At 35.2% G+C, this 19,963-nt stretch overlaps 1 protein-coding gene across 1 annotated transcript in view; it reads left to right on the top strand.

The window, feature by feature from the left end:
• The window catches only part of EPHA3 (EPH receptor A3), a 354,334-nt gene that overhangs the window by 322,566 nt on the left and 11,805 nt on the right, over positions 1-19,963 (top strand). The window contains exons 14-15 of the mRNA XM_059392132.1: positions 10,190-10,339; positions 11,859-12,052. Coding sequence (XP_059248115.1) covers positions 10,190-10,339; positions 11,859-12,052 — 344 coding nt within the window. The remainder of the gene's footprint in view (positions 1-10,189; positions 10,340-11,858; positions 12,053-19,963) is intronic.

Raw genomic sequence — 19,963 nt, 5'->3', positions numbered from 1 at the left:
TAGTTCAAGCTGTTATTTATTAAATATAAGCCTATAAGGGAGCCATTGCCATTATGTCCAGTCAGAATTGTCTTTTTGGATATTTATGAGATTCTCAACCTATTATATTATCTTTCCTTATTTCTCAATCATCAATATTAAACAAATCAAGCTTATTCAAGTTTCGTACTTTTTTGGTTACTAACTAGAATGAACCTAATATTTTTGTTTCTGTTATTTTTATTTCAATTATATACTGAATAGGTCTTTCTGATTTATTTGCTTATAACATTGTTTCTTTGGAAAACTGTGTTCAGAGTGCTAAAAATATACACTTTCAAATGAATTTCTTTAATCTTTAAAATAATTACGGTTGAGTATCTATAAAACACAAAAGTTTAATATTTAAAACCTCACTGAACTCTGAAATATCTTCAACCTTATCTGTATATGTTTGTATTGTTTTTGTTGAAAATAGACATTATACATCAGATGACCTAATTTGAAACTAACAGAAAGTAACAGAAAAGTTGTTTATTTGTATACTGCATTACCTGGATAGCAATAGAATAACTTAGAATGCAAGTTGAAGATTTTCTTGTATTTTAAGAAATTCTTAAGCATTTCACATAATGTTGAAACATTTCAAAAGTTCAAGGGATAAGCTTTTGCTACCTAAAAAATCATCTGTCTCTGATCTCTTGTGGCAATCAACATCTGCTGGAGCAATTCTCTCAATGGCTTTTAGATTTGAACTACTGGGGATTAGAACAGATGCTTCCCCTGGGAGTCTTCCTGGCTTGCCCTTCACCTTGTTTTCTACTGTTGTCTACAGTGAATGAAGTTCAGTTCCTGACAATAGATAGATGCTAAATCCTTGAGTCAAATGATTTATCTCTGTGGTTCCACTTTTAACCTGAGAAGCCAATATTAGCCTCCAGGTTAAACACTCAATTACTTAGGGTTTACTAAGATAAACTCTCCGAAGTCCTTTGTCACTCTAAGTATGACCTGACAGAGCTCACGGGCAGGCAGTGTGAACTGTGGATCAGCTAAGCATTTATGAAATCAGCAGGGAGAGATTTGTATATATAATTAGAGAAAAATTGGGGCAGATATGAGATATTATGCCTTAATGTCCAGAGAGTTTAGCAATTATACTCCTTTTCTTTAGGAATCAAGACTTGAAACCCCCTAACCCATAATGAAAGAGCTGGCTTTAGTTGAGTGCCTGAAAAATTCAGGCTTTTAGCCAAATGCCTCATTTGAACTGTCTAAATTCATTAAGCTTAGAGAACTGAATTGCAGGATCTTTTGAGAATAGGTTTACTCCAACTGCTATTTCTAGACAAAGTGAACAAGGTTTGGGACTATTTCAACTATAATCCTGGATTTGAGTGTAGCAGTTATGTAATGCCTCTGCCCAGAGACTCCCAAGTATCTTTACTTGCACCATTTTATTCTCCTCTTTTAAATTTTCTTTAAGAATTCTATAGGAGTAAATCCAGATATGATATTCAATAGATAAGTAAATCCAAACTTAGGACCATCTTTAAGAGTCCAAAATAATGAATGTCAAAAACTTCAGCATCCTTGATATGCTTGTATGTTTCAGACAGAAATTTGAAAGTTCAAGGAGCTAAGGTTCATAGGTCAGTCCAGCTGTTAGAGATACTCCCCATAATTTTCAGTTGGTGAATGACAAGATAGCTGCACAGAGAAGTTAAGAAGCTTGGCTAAATTAAATTAAACAGTATTCTAAAAATTGACCAGAAACCAAGACACTTAATTTCTGCTAAACAGATGGAACGAATAACTATAAATTCTCTTGCACCCCAATTACTGAGCTATACCTAGATGAGACATCAGCACGGAAAGGAACTGATTCTAGGTTTGCAGCTTTCAATATGGGAAACAAGCATTAACTTCAGTCTGTTAAAGAGGTTTCTCTGTAATGGAGGTTTTATTTTTTTTTAATTTGTTTAAATTTTAATTTTTTTGTAATTGAGGTTTTAGATATACTCCATATGCTATGATTCTGAGGTTGCTCCAGGCAATTGGAGAATTTTCTCAAATGCATAGCTATCTGGGGAGCTTACATATGGATATAGAGACCACCTTAAGTAAATGTGTTCATTTTACAATGTATTTGTATGTTGTAAAAAATACATCTTCATAAATCATCTTTATAGTAACTAGTTGTACTTTAGAGTACTCTAAGTGCCTAGTAGCATTTTATCAGACAAACTTTAAACTGTCAACTGATTTCAAAATTTTAGCTCATTAATAGCAGTTGTACTTGAATAGTTTTACTGTGGCAGAAAAGAAGTATGCCAAATGATCACTCCAAATCTTTGGGTAACCCAATGAAGGATGTGTTTGGCAGTTATTTGAAAAGCATCTAAAGTTTCAAAATGTCTCGCACATATATAACTGAGAAAGCAATTTCTGGACCTGAAAAATATAAAAGAAGTCAAACAATATAAGCTTGAATTTATTGGGGTGGGGAGTAGGGGGAAAAAGGGATTTTTGTGATCAACAAGAAGCAGAAGGATGAATAAATTCTACAAGGGATGACTTGTAGGAAATTTAGTGAGTCAGACTCTTATAGATCCATTTTATTTTATTTTGATAGTCTCAGATATATAGATATTCAACCTGAAGGCAGACAGCCTTATTGTGAAATAAGGCATTATTAAAATGTATGGGTTCTTCTTTCACCCATATTTCAGAACCAAATTGGGCCCTCAGGGACTTGTGTCCAGTGTCTCACTATGTCAATGACATTAATGTTTTTGTAGCCATTTTTTACTCTGGAAGTAAAAAACTTGTTTCTTACTAAACTCTTCGGTCATAGATACTTCCATTTGATAAAGAAATTGGTGTTTAACTCAAGTTTTATTAGCAATAAGAAGTTATCCCCTTTTCAAAAAAGAAAAAGAAAGGGGGGAAAGAAGAAAGGAGAAGGTAAGAAGAGAGGAGAAAATAAAATAAAATAATAAAATAAATAAAAATAAAACAATAAAAAAGCATGAAAACATAAAAAAGTTAAAAATAGAGGGAAACATCTCAAAAGGATACTGTTATATTTACTAAAAGGAGGTATCAAAATCAGCTCTGAAGAACTTGGCCTTTACTTGACTAGAACAGAAATAAAAATATCCTTAGAAAGGGTGTGAATAATAAGGAAAAAAAATGAAAAAGTTAATTCCACTTATTCTACATAAAATCCTGGATAAATCCTGGACCTCGTCTGAATTATTTTCCCTTGCTAAGTAAAGCTTATCATATACCGTCTAAAGCAGTAGTTTTCAAATAGGGATAATTTGGCTCCTAGGGGGTATTTGGCATTGTCTGGAGAGATTTTTGGCTGTCACAAATGGAGGGATGCTAATGTTATCTAGTGGGTAAAGGCCAGGGGTGCTACTAAACATCTTACAATGCACAGGGTAGCCCCCACAACAAATCATTAATCTGGCTTAAAATGTCGTTTTGCTACTGTACAGAGAGCTTGTTCTAAAATTACCCAACATGTGTAAATAATGTGTAAAAAATGGAACTGAAGATCAAATGTCCCTCTCAGGTACTTTATAATTTCTCCTGTACATACTGGACCATAAGTTGCCTGAGGAAATGTAGACTACGTTGCCATTTGTGAGGGAAAAAAAAAAAAAAAAATATATATATATATATATATATATATATATATACACTCAACATTTTAGCCATCTGCCACCAAGCCTAATAGGTTGAACTTGGGGATATTTCACAAACAGAATGAAATGAATAGTATGCTTTTTTTTTTTAAGGTTTTATTTAATCATTTGAGAAAGAGGGAGAGAGAGCAGACACTTTACCGACTGAGCCACTCTGGCGCCCCTGAATACTATGACTCTTGTTCCTGTTAATATTTTATTCTCATATGTTCTTCATCTAGTACTTAAAATTTTAATTCCTTCCCCTGGTGCTCTAAATTTTAAACATGGCCTCTTTATTTTTGATGTTTTGATTTTGTTTTATTAATATGTCTTTGGAGTTAACTGTAGTAGACATACTTACCTTGCAGGTAAATACATCATGTATTTTCAGCACTTGAATCTTAGCCATGCATAATTAATTTTTATGTATAAAAATTGTACTTACCTCATCCTACAAAGGAATGGATTAATATTCATATTCAGAGACAACAATATTTATTTATTTTTAGGTTGGTAAAGTACCTGCAATATTAAAATTGAAATAGTTGTTGTAGGATGTATTTTGTTTGTTGAGTCAAATGAAAATCTTTATAGAATTCTGCAAACTCTAAAATATTTAATCTATGCACAACCCTGTGGGATATTTTCATAATTTTATAGATACTATAAAAACTTGATGTTTAATAATTCTTATATTTATTACTATTATGGAAATAACAACATTGTTAAATAGCATGAGGAGAAAGAAGGCATAAGAAAATAGTATGATTTTTTAAAGTTATTATTGTGTTATATATTAGCTCATTCTTAATATTTGTATATTCTGAAAAACTAGGTTCAATGTATTGTTTTCTAAGTGAGCTGTATTTTAAAATATGCCCCAAATTATCAAATAGCTTCAGTAAAATCTACCACTCTAAGGCCGTAACGTAAGTGATTATATTCTCTCTCCACAAATCTACATAAACCTCTGGGAAACAAGCTCTTGTAAACAGGAGAACTTGAAAGTCAGACTCTTGTTTTAAATTCTAGGAATGCAGAAATGGAGTAAGCAAAACAGTTACTCTTCTGAACATCCCAGTCTACTCATAAGATTAAAAGGTAGAAGGATCACAGAACATGGAGTGACCAACTTGGCCTAGAATGTTCCTAAATTTTCCACCAATAAGTTCACACTTCACCAAAATGTTCAACTAAGTATACTAGTTACAGAAGGCAGACAAGAAAAGAGCCTCCCAAGAAAAAAGAATAGCATGTATTTCCTCAGCTTTACAACCTATTTAGATTTTCATAGGCTAAGAATTCCAAATTATTACAAACTGTGACAAAAAAATTTACTCATGGCAACAGATTGGACAAGAGCTACTACTTGATCCTGTGTTTCATTTAAAGCCAGAGTGACTCCACGTTGTTTGCCAATCATGGAAAAAGAAAAATATGTATAAAATTCCTCTTAGTCTGATTTATTTTTAGCAGCAATAGCAACAATTGCTAAATTTGAATAATATATTGTAGTTAACAATAAGCTTTCCTTCCTATGTTCATTTAATAAATCCTTTGTATCAATATACAAAATGTGTTAACCACTTGAAGGAATTAGAAGAGAAGAAAGGGCAAGATATTTATGAGCAGTCTGTTAATGATCAGACACTTTTATTAGTTGATTTATGTATATTATAAAACCATTGCCAAAACCAAAAATATTCCATAATCTCCAGCCATCTTTGTTTACCTCTATTTCTATAGTTTGGAAGACTATAATGATTACAAAACATTAGCAAGACAGCACAACTCAAAATTTAAATGTATTCTTTAAAATAATTTACCAATTAATTTTCCAAATGCATTTCCTTTTTGTGAGGATTTCAATCAAATGTATCCAGTGAAAGTAAATAGCTAGCACTCGATTGGAAAATAATTTGCTTAAATCTGTAACCACGTGCTAGCTTAGAGAGCACATTACACCAGTCCCAGGCAAGTTCAGGGATGGTGCAGGGCAGAGCCACCATTAAAAAGATGGGCTCCCAGGAGACATCCCTCCCATAGCATTTATGCCTGTGTCCAAAACCGCACAGGGAAGGATTCTCCTTCTAAACTGAAATACAGGTGTGGCCCTGTTTTTCCTTAAAAGGGTCACTTTTCTGTACTTTACTATTTTCAGCAATTTTTTTTAAAATTTTTTATTTATTTATTTTTTTAATATGTATTTAATGATGTACTTCTTTCTTTCTCTCTTTTTTTTGTATTCTTTTTTTTTAAATTAATTTTTTATTTTTTATAAACATATATTTTTATCCCCAGGGGTACAGGTCTGTGAATCACCAGGTTTACACACTTCACAGCACTCACCAAAGCACATACCCTCCCCAATGTCCATAATCCCACCCCCTTTTCCCAAACCCCCTCCCCCCGGCAACCCTCAGTTTGTTTTGTGAGATTAAGAGTCACTTATGGTTTGTCTCCCTCTCAATCCTATCTTGTTTCATTGATTCTTCTCCTACCCACTTAAGCCCCGATGTTGCATCACCACTTCCTCATATCAGGGAGATCATATGATAGTTGTCTTTCTCTGCTTGACTTATTTCACTAAGCATGATACGCTCTAGTTCCATCCATGTTGTTGCAAATGGCAAGATTTCATTTCTTTTGATGGCTGCATAGTATTCCATTGTGTATATATACCACATCTTCTTGATCCATTCATCTGTTGATGGACATCTAGGTTCTTTCCATAGTTTGGCTATTGTGGACATTGCTGCTATAAACATTCGGGTGCACGTGCCCCTTTGGATCACTACGTTTGTATCTTTAGGGTAAATACCCAATAGTGCAATTGCTGGGTCATAGGGCAGTTCTATTTTCAACATTTTGAGGAACCTCCATGCTGTTTTCCAGAGTGGCTGCACCAGCTTGCATTCCCACCAACAGTGTAGGAGGGTTCCCCTTTCTCCGCATCCTCGCCAGCATCTGTCATTTCCTGACTTGTTGATTTTAGCCATTCTGACTGGTGTGAGGTGATATCTCATTGTGGTTTTGATTTGTATTTCCCTGATGCTGAGTGATATGGAGCACTTTTTCATGTGTCTGTTGGCCATCTGGATGTCTTCTTTGCAGAAATGTCTGCTCATGTCCTCTGCCCATTTCTTGATTGGATTATTTTCAGCAATTTTATTAAAATATTCTCATTGCTCTCCTCTGTGGAAAAGAGCGATGAAGCACATAAGAGGAAACAACTTCAGTGTGTTCCATTTTCATCCTGGTTGAGGTCAAACACAACAAATAGGTGTCTTGTTCCTGACAGTTATCAACCTAATGTTTTTGTCTATGTTCATAGATTATTGTAAACTAAGGACGTTCATAAGATGACCTGTATCTGTGCCTTATATTTCTAAATAGATACAAAGTTTTCATCAAGGAAAGGACTTCCTTTTAAGCACAATTTTTATGCTCTCAGTAATTTGGCTCTGGACAAAGGAAAGCAAATGGCAAAGTGTCTATAGCAGAGATAAGATATATAACTGGTACTGCAGAATATTATCTTTCCTTTGCTCTGTGAATATAGCTTTGTTTGACTTCTGTTAATTCTCAGAGCTTTTTAAGGAAGAGAAAACGTGCCAGATGATGTCATTTGGCATCTTGAATAGATTTTGTCACATGTCACATGTATAATTTTGTTTTTTTCTAAATTAATGATATTTGATATCTTGAATCCTTAGACCCAGAACTTGATCTAGGCAGGTGCAAATAAGTTAATTTGGGTATTATTAGGTACTTTTAGGATTGAATGTATTGTCAGAGAAAATGGCAATATTAGACCCTCCAAATTTATTTATTTATTACGTACTTATTATTTTTATTTATATATATAAATAATATATATTTATATATATCAATATATAAATAGATAAAATTATTATTTTATATTTACTTATTACATACTTACTTATTATTATTATTTATTACATACTTACTTTTCAGAAAGGAGCCAGGGTGAGCAGGAGGAAGAGGGGCAGAGGGAGAGAGAGAATCTTAAATAGCCTCCACACCCAGTGTGAGCCTGATGTGGGGCTTGATCTCAGGATTCTGAGATTACCTGAGCCTAAATCAAAAGTTGGAAGCTTAACTGACTGAGCCACCCAGGCACTCTTTTACCCTCCAAATCTGAGTATGAAAAGGACCCTTTAAAATGTTGAAAGTAAGGCAAACTGTGAAGAAGAGAGTGAATGAGTGAGTGAGAGAGAAAGGAAAGGGAAACCTCTAAGACCTTCTCCTCTACTGGACCATAAAAGTTTTCTGTTCTGTTTTTCTGATTCTAAACCATCCCACTCCTGGGGGGCACACTGTGCACTGTAGTGTCTCCCCAGGACCTCCCAAGGCTATTAGTCTCACTCCCGTCTCCCCAACCTGGTTTATTTTACTTCACTAACATAGAGCATCATGTAGCCTTCGGCTGTTAGCTCCTCAAGAAGGTTGTGCTCAGTCACCCTTTCTGTGCTCGCTCCACTGCCGTTTCATGCATTCTTCAAAGCCCACCTCCTTCAAAGACCTATGGCAGTATTCTCCTTGAGCAGTTCACTTGTATGAAAGCATCACGGAAAAGCCCCAAGTTTATGGAGAAAGTTCCAATCGCAGATCAGTCCTGTCCTCTGCAGGATTAAGCTGGCTCAGTTTAGTTGAGGATTATGGTTAAGCCTCAACCTGATCTTTTTCCATCCTTTTCCATTATATTCCTCCACATACTCTGAAGCATAATCCCACTGGAAACTTCTTTGAGAACATACATTTTCCTTCTCTGTTTGATACTTTGTTTGATATATGGTATTTCCCTCCAAGTATGAGAGGGCTAAGCTGATGTTTCTTGAGTCTTTACTGTGTGCCAGGAACTATGCTAAAGGTTTTATTGAAATTTGTCACTTAGCCCCACAGTTATACTATGAACCAGAACTTTTACTTTTCCAAATAGCATGAAGAAGCTCAGGTGTAATGTGGTGTAATAACTTTATTTCCTAAGATCCATTTCTCCATAGCGATATTTCACATCCCCCTGCCCCCAGCACTACTTCAAAACCAGTGAAGTGCTAGGCAGCCAAACAAACCTTTTTATGAATAGGCCTTATGATTTGGATGATGTGAATTCTTTTCAGTATTGAGCCCCTTTTTCTTAATATCAAAAATCTGCTCATAGGGACGCCTGGGTGGCTCAGTCTGTTAAGCGTTTGCCTTCAGCTCAGGTCATGATCCCAGGGGCCTTGGTTCAAGGCCCACTTTGGGCTCCTTGCTCAGCTGGAAGTCCTTCTCCCTCTCTTGCTCCCCCTGCTTGTGTTCCCTTTTCCCCCTGCGTCTCTCTCTGTCAAATAAATAAAGTCTTTAAAATAGATCTGTACATCTTTTCAGGCTCAATTCATATGTGACCTCCTCAGTCTCTCTAGTGAGCCTCTCAGCCCCGTACTCTGCGTCATAGCCATCTCTGCTGCATAGACCCTGGAAGGTCTATGACCAGTGTGACCAGTAAGCGTTATCTGGAACTTTTGAGAAAAGCAGACCATGGCTACACTCTGCAACTACTGAATCAGTGCTTCCATTTTAATGGGGGCAAGCTCCAGCTGATTCATATATATAATAAAGTTTGAGAAACAAAGTACTAGATACTTCGTTCTGCATTTCATTATTCAAAACAACTAATGATCATTCCTAGTTGCCTGAGATTTTCCAAACAGAAGGGCTAGTGTTATTTATATTTGTCTCACCCACGGTGACTTGCCTAATACTTCCCATATGGCTGCTACTCGACACATTTTTATTAAATATATTTATTAAACTGAGAGCAAATTCCATGGGAGTTATATCTTTATATCTCCCATAACTCAGCAAAGCAAGATTCTCCTCTAGACTGTAAGTTCTGGAAATGTAGTTATTATATCTAGTTAGTTCATGTGGTGCCTACCTAGTGCATGGAAGGTACTTCAGTGATTAATGATGAAGTGAAGCATCGGGTAAACTTATCGAGATGATTGATTATGAATCGAAGAGAGTGTTTTAAGAGTATAATTTAACTTAAAATTTATTTAGTTAACAAATACCAATGAGAAATTATATATCAAGGAGTGGTATAAGTTCTTCTTTTGATATAGTTCTTTACAAATATTAACTTGCATTCTGAACTAAGATTGCTTGGTCAAACATAAAGCTATGTTAAATCAATAAAGGTTGACTCAGGATACCACGTTCAATTCTAATATACCATGTAGCACGCCTACTTTAGGTCATTTTTTTCAGATGAGTAATTAATGTGCCATAGTTGATATAAACCAGCGGTATTTAAATAAGTTTTAAATGTTTTCCTTTCAACAGATTAATTGTAAGTAAACACTTCAGTACATGGCATGCCACTTGCTTCTGCTTGGCATTAAAATAGAACATCCAGATAGTTCAGCAGAAACCCATATTCCATTTTAGACATACTCTGACAAATTCAGTCTTGATCACATATGTGCATAATTTTATATTTAAAGGGAGGGAAGATCCCAATCCGATGGACATCACCAGAAGCTATAGCTTACCGCAAGTTCACGTCAGCCAGCGACGTATGGAGTTACGGGATTGTTCTCTGGGAGGTGATGTCCTATGGAGAGAGACCATACTGGGAGATGTCCAATCAGGATGTAAGTATTTGTAGTCAATGAGTTATGGGTTCAGATTAAGAGATCAAGCTGTGCAAGGAAGTGGAGCATAATGAAACCAGGTGGCTCCCAGTTTGTGACATTGAAATAGAATACTTAGAAGAAATGAAATAGTTTCCAAGTCTTGCAAGGATGTTAATTGAGTTGTTCTTATAGATTTACACGTTTCCCTGAAGGAGGGGTTTAGAAATGAGACAAAATAAGGACATTTGTAATAAGAATGTAATGAAACAAGTGACTGAAAAGATAGTAGATATCGGGGACTGTTTGAAGTATTTTTGCTATAAAATTGTTTCTATGTAACATTAAAAAGCTACATGTATGCCATTCTCTGTAGATCTAATTAATGCATCTATGCCAGCATTTTGTTTACTTAAACATAGCATTTCCCAGTGTCAGACAAAGCAACCAATGTCTGTGTGTTGTTGTTCTTAATGTATTAAACTTACATGTGAATTTAGTCATACGAATTGAAGTATATGGTTGGAAAAATAATGTTAAACTTTCTATTGTAACTGTGATATGATTTTTGAAAAGGATTTTTGGTTTTAGAATTCATGTCTTGCAAATGCTTAGTAAAAGAATGCTGTTGACATGGGATCAGCACTCAGAGGCTTTTCTTTTTCCTTAGCCAAAGACTGTGAGCATGATCTCAAAGATACATGAGACGGAAAGCTCAGATGATTTTAGTCATTTGCTGCCCACTACATATAAAACTGTTTTTACCATATTTGCAAATAAAACCTTTCTGTACTCTCCAATCCAGCTATGTTTATAATAGTGCTGGGAAAATCAGACTCACTTTTCCACATCTCTTTTGTCCAAATTTTCTCTGTATTCAAGGATCTCAGACTGTGGGCTCTGGACCAGCAGCTTTAGCAGGGCTTGGGAATTTTTAGTAATGCAAATTCTCGGGCCTTCCTCTAGACTTATGGAATCAGAGGAGAACAATCTATATATTAAGTCCTCCAGATTATTCTGATACACAGTAAGTTTGAAAATCACTGTTTTATGTGATTTAAAATTACAAATGAACTAATAATCACTTCATTATTCGGCACATAGGATCCTACCTAAAAAACTTACTATGATTTGGGAGGTACCATTTGAATGAAATATAAACAAAATCTGTACACTAACTTTTTCTGCATCCATTCACGTACAAATGATATTCCATATAAATCTGTATTACCACATAATAATTTCTTTATAACTCATTGAATTTCCTATATCACAAAATGTTTCTTCTGATTTTCATCTGAAAAGGAGCTTGACAAATGCTTCTTTCCTGAATTCACGTTCTCTCTCTCAAGCTCTCCTTTTATATAACATCTCTAGGCAGGAATAATCTCTTATTTATTTGATAAGCTGTCATCTTATTAAGTAAATGAAAATGAGAACTTTTCCACTTAACTTTAAAATATTCACATTGGTGTACCCTTCCCACGGAGAATAAAAGGAGTCTCAGTTCTGAAGTCCCTGGAAACTGCTTCTCACACAGGTGATTAAAGCTGTGGATGAAGGCTATCGGCTGCCGCCCCCCATGGACTGCCCAGCTGCATTGTATCAGCTGATGCTGGACTGCTGGCAGAAAGACAGAAACAACAGACCCAAGTTTGAGCAGATTGTCAGCATTCTGGACAAGCTTATCCGGAACCCAGGCAGCCTGAAGATCATCACCAGCGCGGCAGCAAGGTGACACTCAGATTTTGCTCTCACTCACACATCAGTGTATTTTCTGTATCTCCACTGTGTTAATTTTCTTCTCCCACTTCCCTAACTGCATTCTTTGAAGCTTGTTTTCCCGAGGACTGGAGAAAAGTGTCTTTCTTTTCTTCCTTAAAAAAAAAAAAAAAGAAAAAAAAACTTCCAAGAGAAATTCTTATGTTGTTTAATCGTAATGATGAAATTCAGAGATATTTTTAATTTCCAGCTTGACTTGAGTGAGTCTACATTTGGGCTTGGGTTTAAATCTTTGGGAGATAGGAACCCTGGACACATAGCTTCTTTTCACTCTCTACTATGTAAACAAAAATTTTAAGAGAAAAAAATGAAATCTCCTGGAGTGGTGGTGAATTCTAGCAAAGTCGTGATTCATTCCTCATCTAAAATAAAGCTTCAAAAATAATAAAGCTTCCAAAACATTGCACTGGGCCAGCAGATGCAGTTCCCCCCACTGTGTAACTAAACAAACATTTGTTGAACCTATATTGTGTGCCAATGACTTTGTTAGACACTGTAGAGAATAAAACGGAGTATAAAATAATGTCAGTGTCCGGCAACAAAAGACAGATGTCAGTACATCAAAGCTATAATGCAATTCCAAATGCGTGACAGACATGAAATTTTATGCATATTCCTCCTCTGTTCTCTTAATGATTTTGAGGAATGCAAGTTAAAGTGTATCTAAAAAGTGCTATTGGAGAAGTAGGGAATGAGAGATGAATTTTGTCAGTGACCATGAGAAAGGAAAAAAAAAAGGTGTTAATATATTTAATACTTCTCAGACAAACTAAAGGCAAAGCTGTCATGCTTAAAGATTTATATTCTTATTATACACATAAGAGCAAAGCAGGTCTTTTCCATTCTGATGATATGTGCTCTCATAGGACAATTACATGATTGTAGTAAAAGAACTATATTTAGTATGCATATATATCCACAGTATTAAATGGGATGTATAAATGCTACATAGTGAGTGATGATTTACCATGACTCATGTGAAAGATGACTCATAAAAAATGTTATATCAAAAAGATATAACATAATGCTTTATTCAAAGGAGTTTGTTTCTCTTTTGCTGTCTTTGCTGATAATCACCAAGAATTATGATTTTCAAATTGATAGAGCATTTGCTGATGCACTTTATAATAGCATATGATTTTTAACATTTTAACATTAAGAGGAACAATTATATTAAGACTACATGATCCAGGTTTTGCACTATATTTGGATGAAATGAATAAGAGGAATCTAAGATTATAGATTATTTGTTGAAAATAACATTTAAGGGTCACTAAGATTGAACTTGATGATATATCTTTAGCAGGAAAAACTACTTGTAACTTATCCTGTAAGATTGAATCTCTTGCTCAAATCTTCACAGAGAGAAACTGTACAGACTCTCTTGGAAATCTGCCCGATGGGTTGGATCCACACAACGGGTTGGAGAAATCCCTTCTCTGGGCCATAGTTTGTACCCTGAATCCATTTCTTTTGATCTTTACTCAATAGCAGTCATGGGGGGAAGCAAGAACAACAAAAAATAAATATCTTTCAGTTCTTTCCATATCATAAAAAAGACATGCAAGCCATTTCTATAAGATAATATTTCTAACTCATGTAATATGATCAAGGTATCTTTAATTCCAATTCTGTGTCGGGGAAATGGTGTTAATATCCGGATATCTCCTAGTACTCAAATTTTAAAATACTTCTTAAATTCACTTTTCTATTCTTATTGAAATTGAATATTATTTCTCCTAATATATATTCTTCGTACTTGATAAATTCTATGTATTTTGTCACGAAGTAAGTAACTTTAGGAAAATATTTTTCTAAGAGGTCCCATATATCTTAATTCACTTAAATATAAAAGTCATGGAAGTTTTGTTTATATGTTTATTTATTGCCCTTAAAACACACAACCAGGTGGATTGCATCAATGTAAATTTATTAGTTAACAACCTTAAGTTCCATATAACAGTGTCAAGAAAACATTTTTTTCTTTAGAAAATTTGCTTTTCCATTTTAAATAATGTTTATTTCATCCTTTATAATCACTGATTAAACTCATTCCCACCCCCCTTTAATTTTCCAGTGATGTTCTTGCCACATACTTCATTGAGAAAATACGAGCCCTCAGATGGGAAATTCTGGCAACAAAACAAAAAATTAGGTGCCTGCACCTACCCGTCTTGCTTTTTTTTTCTCTCTCTCTCTCTCTAATTATAAGAGGGGCGTAGAGCAAGTGCCCATCTACTTGTCAGAGGCAAATCCTTCCTTTCTCTCCCTCTCCCCCAACTCTCTCCCTCCCTCCTCCTTTGCATATCTAGATACTTTTGGGGGGCAGAACCATTGCCACAGAAATGTGCTAAATTACATTGTTTCTCAATCTCCCCTGGCAAGGGGCACCTGGGTGGCTCAGTGGGTTAAAGCCTTTGCATTAGGCTCAGATCATGATCCCAGGGTCCTGGGATCTAGCCCTGCATCGAGCTCTATGCTCAGTGGGGAGCCTGCTCTGTCAAATAAATAAATAAAATCTTAAAAAAAATTCCCAGGCAATAAGAATCACAGGATAACTAATTAAATAGACAGTTATCCTGGTCTAGGAAAAAAAAAACTTCAGGTGATTTTTATCATACAGGGAATTTAGGGGATGTTGTTTGCCAACATTATCTCTGCTGGTCTCACATCTCTGCCAGGTCCTTCCTTTTTTATCCACAGGACTTCATGGCCAAACTTCTCAAATCAGAGTCTCACAGTGTCTTCAAAATTAATATTCAAAAAAATTTATGCTTTTGTTTTCTCGTGGTAGCTTCACCCTTCCACTGCTTTCCTAATTTAATTTCTTTTGTGTGTTTTCTTTTTAAGTATCCATTACTCAGATAAATTCTAAGTCCTATGAGATCAGATGCCATGTCTCTCTTATATTACCAGTACCAAGTTGGTACTGGGAACTCAATGACTATCTGCTAAGTACAGCAATATACATTTTCTAAAATAACAAACATCCATTTCAATAGAAGGATTTTTTAAAAAAAATTCTTGTTATTTTTTTTCTTTTCATTATATAGATTTATGCAGACATTAGTCATAATACTAAAATCTTAAAATTTTCTCCTAAGCAAAATTTCATGTCTCTATTAACTCACCTCCAAAATGTCCTCATCCAAGCACACTAGGAGACTGTCCTCATTTGATTTTGTGGGTAGCACCAAGAATTCAAGTTTCTGAATGACTTATTTAGATTAGTGTATAGAATTATGCCTATAAACTCCATTAGGAAAAGTAACATTATTCCATCATTCCAATGGAGATGATGTTTTCCAGAGTCAGCCTGTGTCTAGTTAGTTTCATGGCAAAATTTATTTCATATACATTACAGAAATCCTTCTACGATGCATCATTTCACTTTTCAACCTTCATTAGAGTTGGTGATTCATAACAGAATAATTCCCAGAGAACCTTCCACTGAGAGTGTCTTTGTGAATATTCCTGCTGGAAGTAGGAGGATATATTAGCAGATGGTCAAGGTGTGCCAACTAAAAACTTAGATATTGCAGGCGGTGGTGAGAAGAGAAGGAGAGTTATATAAAATTTTATGTTATGTTTGTCTTATGGTAATTGATTTATTTTCCTAAAAGTAGTGTAATTGAAGGAGACATACATGAACTTGGAAGTTTAGACAGTACATTGATATGAAGCCACAGATGTGCAGTTAGAAGTTACTTTGTGCCAGGCATTTTACTAGGCTCTATGATGATTAGTCATAGAGAAGAAGTAACTTTTGAACACTGGATGAAATATCTTTAGGCAGATCAGATCACATCAGGCTAGGGGAACACTGTGCAAAGAAGCGAACACACAAAAACTTAAGATACTTCCAAATTTGTTGGCATCATACAATTCTGCAGAAATATAGGATTTAAAAAGGCAAAGATGAAGAAAGAGCCTGATAGATTATTTCACAGGATAATGGAAGATTTTGTGGCATCATTAGAGATCTGGACTTTTGTCCATAAAGAAAAGAGAAACCATGGAAGATACTTAAGTGACATGTGGTCTGCTGCCTATCAAATAGGTCTCTGGCAGATAGTCCTAAGAAGGGCTGGAGTAAAGACATTCATAATAAGGAGTTGGGAGATGATTTCAGTTGTTTAAGAAAGAACTTTCTCTTGGGTAGAGCAGAGGAAACAAAAAGAAAATGTATGAGTTCAAAAAGTTTTACTGAAGTATTATAGGACATGGTGGCCAAGGAGCTGTGCAGATCGACAGGGAAAGTATTGGAGAGTACTTCTAGGTTTTGAAAATGGAGGACATGAGAACAGTGCTCTCACTGACAGCATAGGAACGGCATAAGGAAGAGCAGGTCTGTGAGACAGAAGAGCATTTTGGAACAATGAGACCAAGTCCCACAGGAAACTACAAGTTCACATATCAAACTGGGGGAGAAATTAAACCTGGGCAATCAATATAGAGCCTTTTCTCTATAAAGATAATAAAAAGCCTCAAGAAACTTGCCTAGGGGTACAGACCTCAATCTAGCAATGCTGGGTTGGTTTGTTTGATTTTTTTTTTTTTTTAAGATTTTATTTATTTTTTTGAGAGAGAGTGGTAACACAAACTGGGGGAGGCAAAAAGAGAGGGGCAGGTAGATGCCACACTGTGTGGAGAGCCTGACATAGAGCTAGATCTTAGGTCCCTGAGAACGTAACCTAAGTCAAGAGTTAGGCACTTATTGACTGAGCCACACAGGTGCCCCTAGTAATGATGGGCTTTACCACAAATATATCTCTTTTTATTTTTCTAGTATTGTAATTTGTAATTAAAACTTTGATATCTCATGGTTATAGGGAGATTTTAATCTATGAGTAGTGGAGGGTGTCTGTCACAGAAGTTGACATTGGGTCATCCCACCCCTCCCCCAATCTGTCTCTATGCTTCTTCTTGCTGCCTCTGGGCTCTCTTGATGTTTAGGGAGCCTTTTTAAGCTTCTGAACGCCTCCATCACTTAATCCAGAACCAAAATGTTTGTAAGGGCCAGGAAGCTAATTGAAACGGGTGAATGCTTCCATCCTATGTAACACGGTGTGATGGTAGCTCATGAGGATTTCTGGCCCCTTATAAGGGATTGTAGAGCCAATTAATGTCAGTGGATGGCAGTCCTAAAAGAAAAAAAAAAAAAGTATGAAACATTCATAAATATCTCAGAGCATGAACCCATTGCATACACTACCCAGAGAGAAAGAAAACGGTCTCTTTAGAGCTTTGGGGGAACAGTACCAATCACAGAGCAGAAGGATACCAAGTGGTTGGTAGAAATCAGGGGCAGAATTAAAAATGTGACTTAGACCATTACTGAATCCACAGCTCCAGGAATTTTCCAGAAGTGGATAGAATGAACTGTTATCAAAAGCTGCTTAAGAGTGGTGGGGAAAACAAGATGACTGAGAGAAAAAAGCCATTCACTTAAGCAAGGGTGATAACATTGGGTTCTTTTTAGAGAAGTATTTTGATTCTTTTACAGTGGTAACATGAGATACAACATTTTAAGAGGTTTAGTTATAATTGGATGTGAAAAGTTAATGAAAAAACAGTGCTTTTAAAAAATTTAGAAAAAAATGTAAATATAACGCACATGTGTAAAACGGTAAACAAAGTTCCCTCCTTTTTTTAAGAATTGAAGAAATCGGGGCGTCTGGGTGACTCAGTTGGTTAAGCGTTTGCCTTTGGCTCAGGTCATGACCCGTGGAATCTGGGGTTGAGCTCTTTGTTAGGCTCCCTGCTCAGTGAGGAGTCTGCTTCTCCCCCTGTGCCCCTCCCTCTGCACCCCTGCCCAGCTCTGTGTTCTTTCTCTCTCTCTCTCAAATAAATAAACAAAATCTTAAAAAAAGAAAAAAGAACAAAATTTTTCTTAAAGAAGTTCTTGATAGAAAATATTTCCATGGGACACTTGGGTAACTCAGTCAGTTAAGCCTCTGTCTTTGGTTCAACTCATGCTCCCAGGGTCCCAGGAACATGGAACCCCACATCAGGCAGAGGGAGGGCACTTCTCCCTCTCCTGCCTACCACTCCCCCCCGGCTCGTGCTCTTTCTCGCTCTAATAAATAAATAAATAATTAAAAAAGGAAAAAAATACTTCCATAAAACTAAATAGAAAATGGTCTTAGAATGATAAATTTTCTCCTACTTAACATATAATTTAGTTACACAGATAGGAGAAATAAATCAAATTCATTTTTAATCTGGGTGGCTCTGTTGGTTAAGTGTCTGGCTCTTGATTTCAGCTCAGTCACGATCTCAGGGTGGTGAGATCAGTGTCGGCATGGAGCCTACTTGAGATTCTCTCTTGGTCTCCCTCTCTACCCCCACCAAGAAAATTTAAAAATTCATTTTTTAAAAGAGACTATTTTGAAGAATTAATCATGTATAATTTAAATTATTTTTATGGTACATATTTTATGCTATATAAATACTCAAATGGTTAATATTCTATATAAAATATAGCTCCTGTATTTAAATGAATTAAGCTATTTTTATGAATGTAGCTAAATTAAAAATAAAGAAGACTAACAATAGAGAAAAATGTGAGATGAATTGATTCATTTCTATTTAGGCACTAAATAAATTCCTTTTTAACTTATGGACATTTATATAAAATAGAATAGAGACTTTTTTCTTTAAATTTACATAATTTAATACTCCAGGCATTTGGATTCTTCAATAATATTTTAATTTATGGAATACATATTTTTGGCATAAAGTATTGAATAATACATCCCATGTATTTAGAATGAGGTTCTAAAGTGAAGGCAACCAAATTCATGGCATAAGTTCTTAAACGATGTATTGAATTGTAATTAAAAAAAAAAATTCTTTTAAATATTTACTTGTTTTAGAGAGCATGTGAATGGTAGGGAGAGGCTGTGGGAGAGGGAGAAAATCTCCAGCAGAGTCCCTACAGAGCATAGAGTCCAACACTGGGCTCCATCTCAGGACCCTGAGATCATGATCAGAGCCAAAATCAAGAGCAGGGTGCTTAACCAACTGAGCCACCCAAGCATCCCTCTAATTATAATTTAGAATGAGGTTCTATAGATCCAATTATACTCAGGTGGTTTATTGAAATAATTTAAAATATACTGTTCCATTGTATTGATCACTAACTTTGAAGGGATTTTTTTTTATTATTAATTTGGCAAGATAAATAGGAGTAAACATAAGCAACACTAGTAATGTTTCCCTGCTAATAGCAGTAAATTCATGTAAATAAAATACTTCTGATTTCTAAGAGAATATGATATAATTATTTTTGAGAATAACTGTTTTTGACAAATACTACATCCTATAAGAGAAGTCTAACAATCAAAAACAATCTATTTCCGAACGTTGACTTTGACCTCCAATTCTGAAACTGACAAGGGGAATTTCCTCACTGATCAAATACGATGAAGAAACTTTTATAGGGAAGCGAGTGTGCCAAAGACCCAGATGATTTTTTTTTTTAATCATAAAAATCAAAGTAGGTAATTTTGCCATTGGGGGGAATTAAACCAGATGTAATAGCTATAACTGCTAAGATTCTTATCCTTAAGGCCCAGAGATAACTAAAATAAACACAAGGACTTTACTTTTCTTTAATGTGTCATGGATATACTACTTTCCTATTGGGAACTTTATACACTCAAAATTATTTTTAGTTACTTAGGACAAATTAAATTTTCCTAATCTTATGTGGAATTTTTAATATGAGTGATAAAAAGATCAAAATTGTAATAAATCCACATATAAAAAATTGACAAATACAAGATTTACCCCTGAACTATAGCAGGAAGACATTGTTTAAAATAAAAAAATTAACAATTAATCAAGAAGAATCATTGA

Source organism: Mustela nigripes, chromosome 2, assembly GCF_022355385.1.
Source record: "Mustela nigripes isolate SB6536 chromosome 2, MUSNIG.SB6536, whole genome shotgun sequence".
Classification (NCBI taxonomy): domain Eukaryota; kingdom Metazoa; phylum Chordata; class Mammalia; order Carnivora; family Mustelidae; genus Mustela; species Mustela nigripes.
This window is presented reverse-complemented; position numbering and strand designations above follow the sequence as displayed.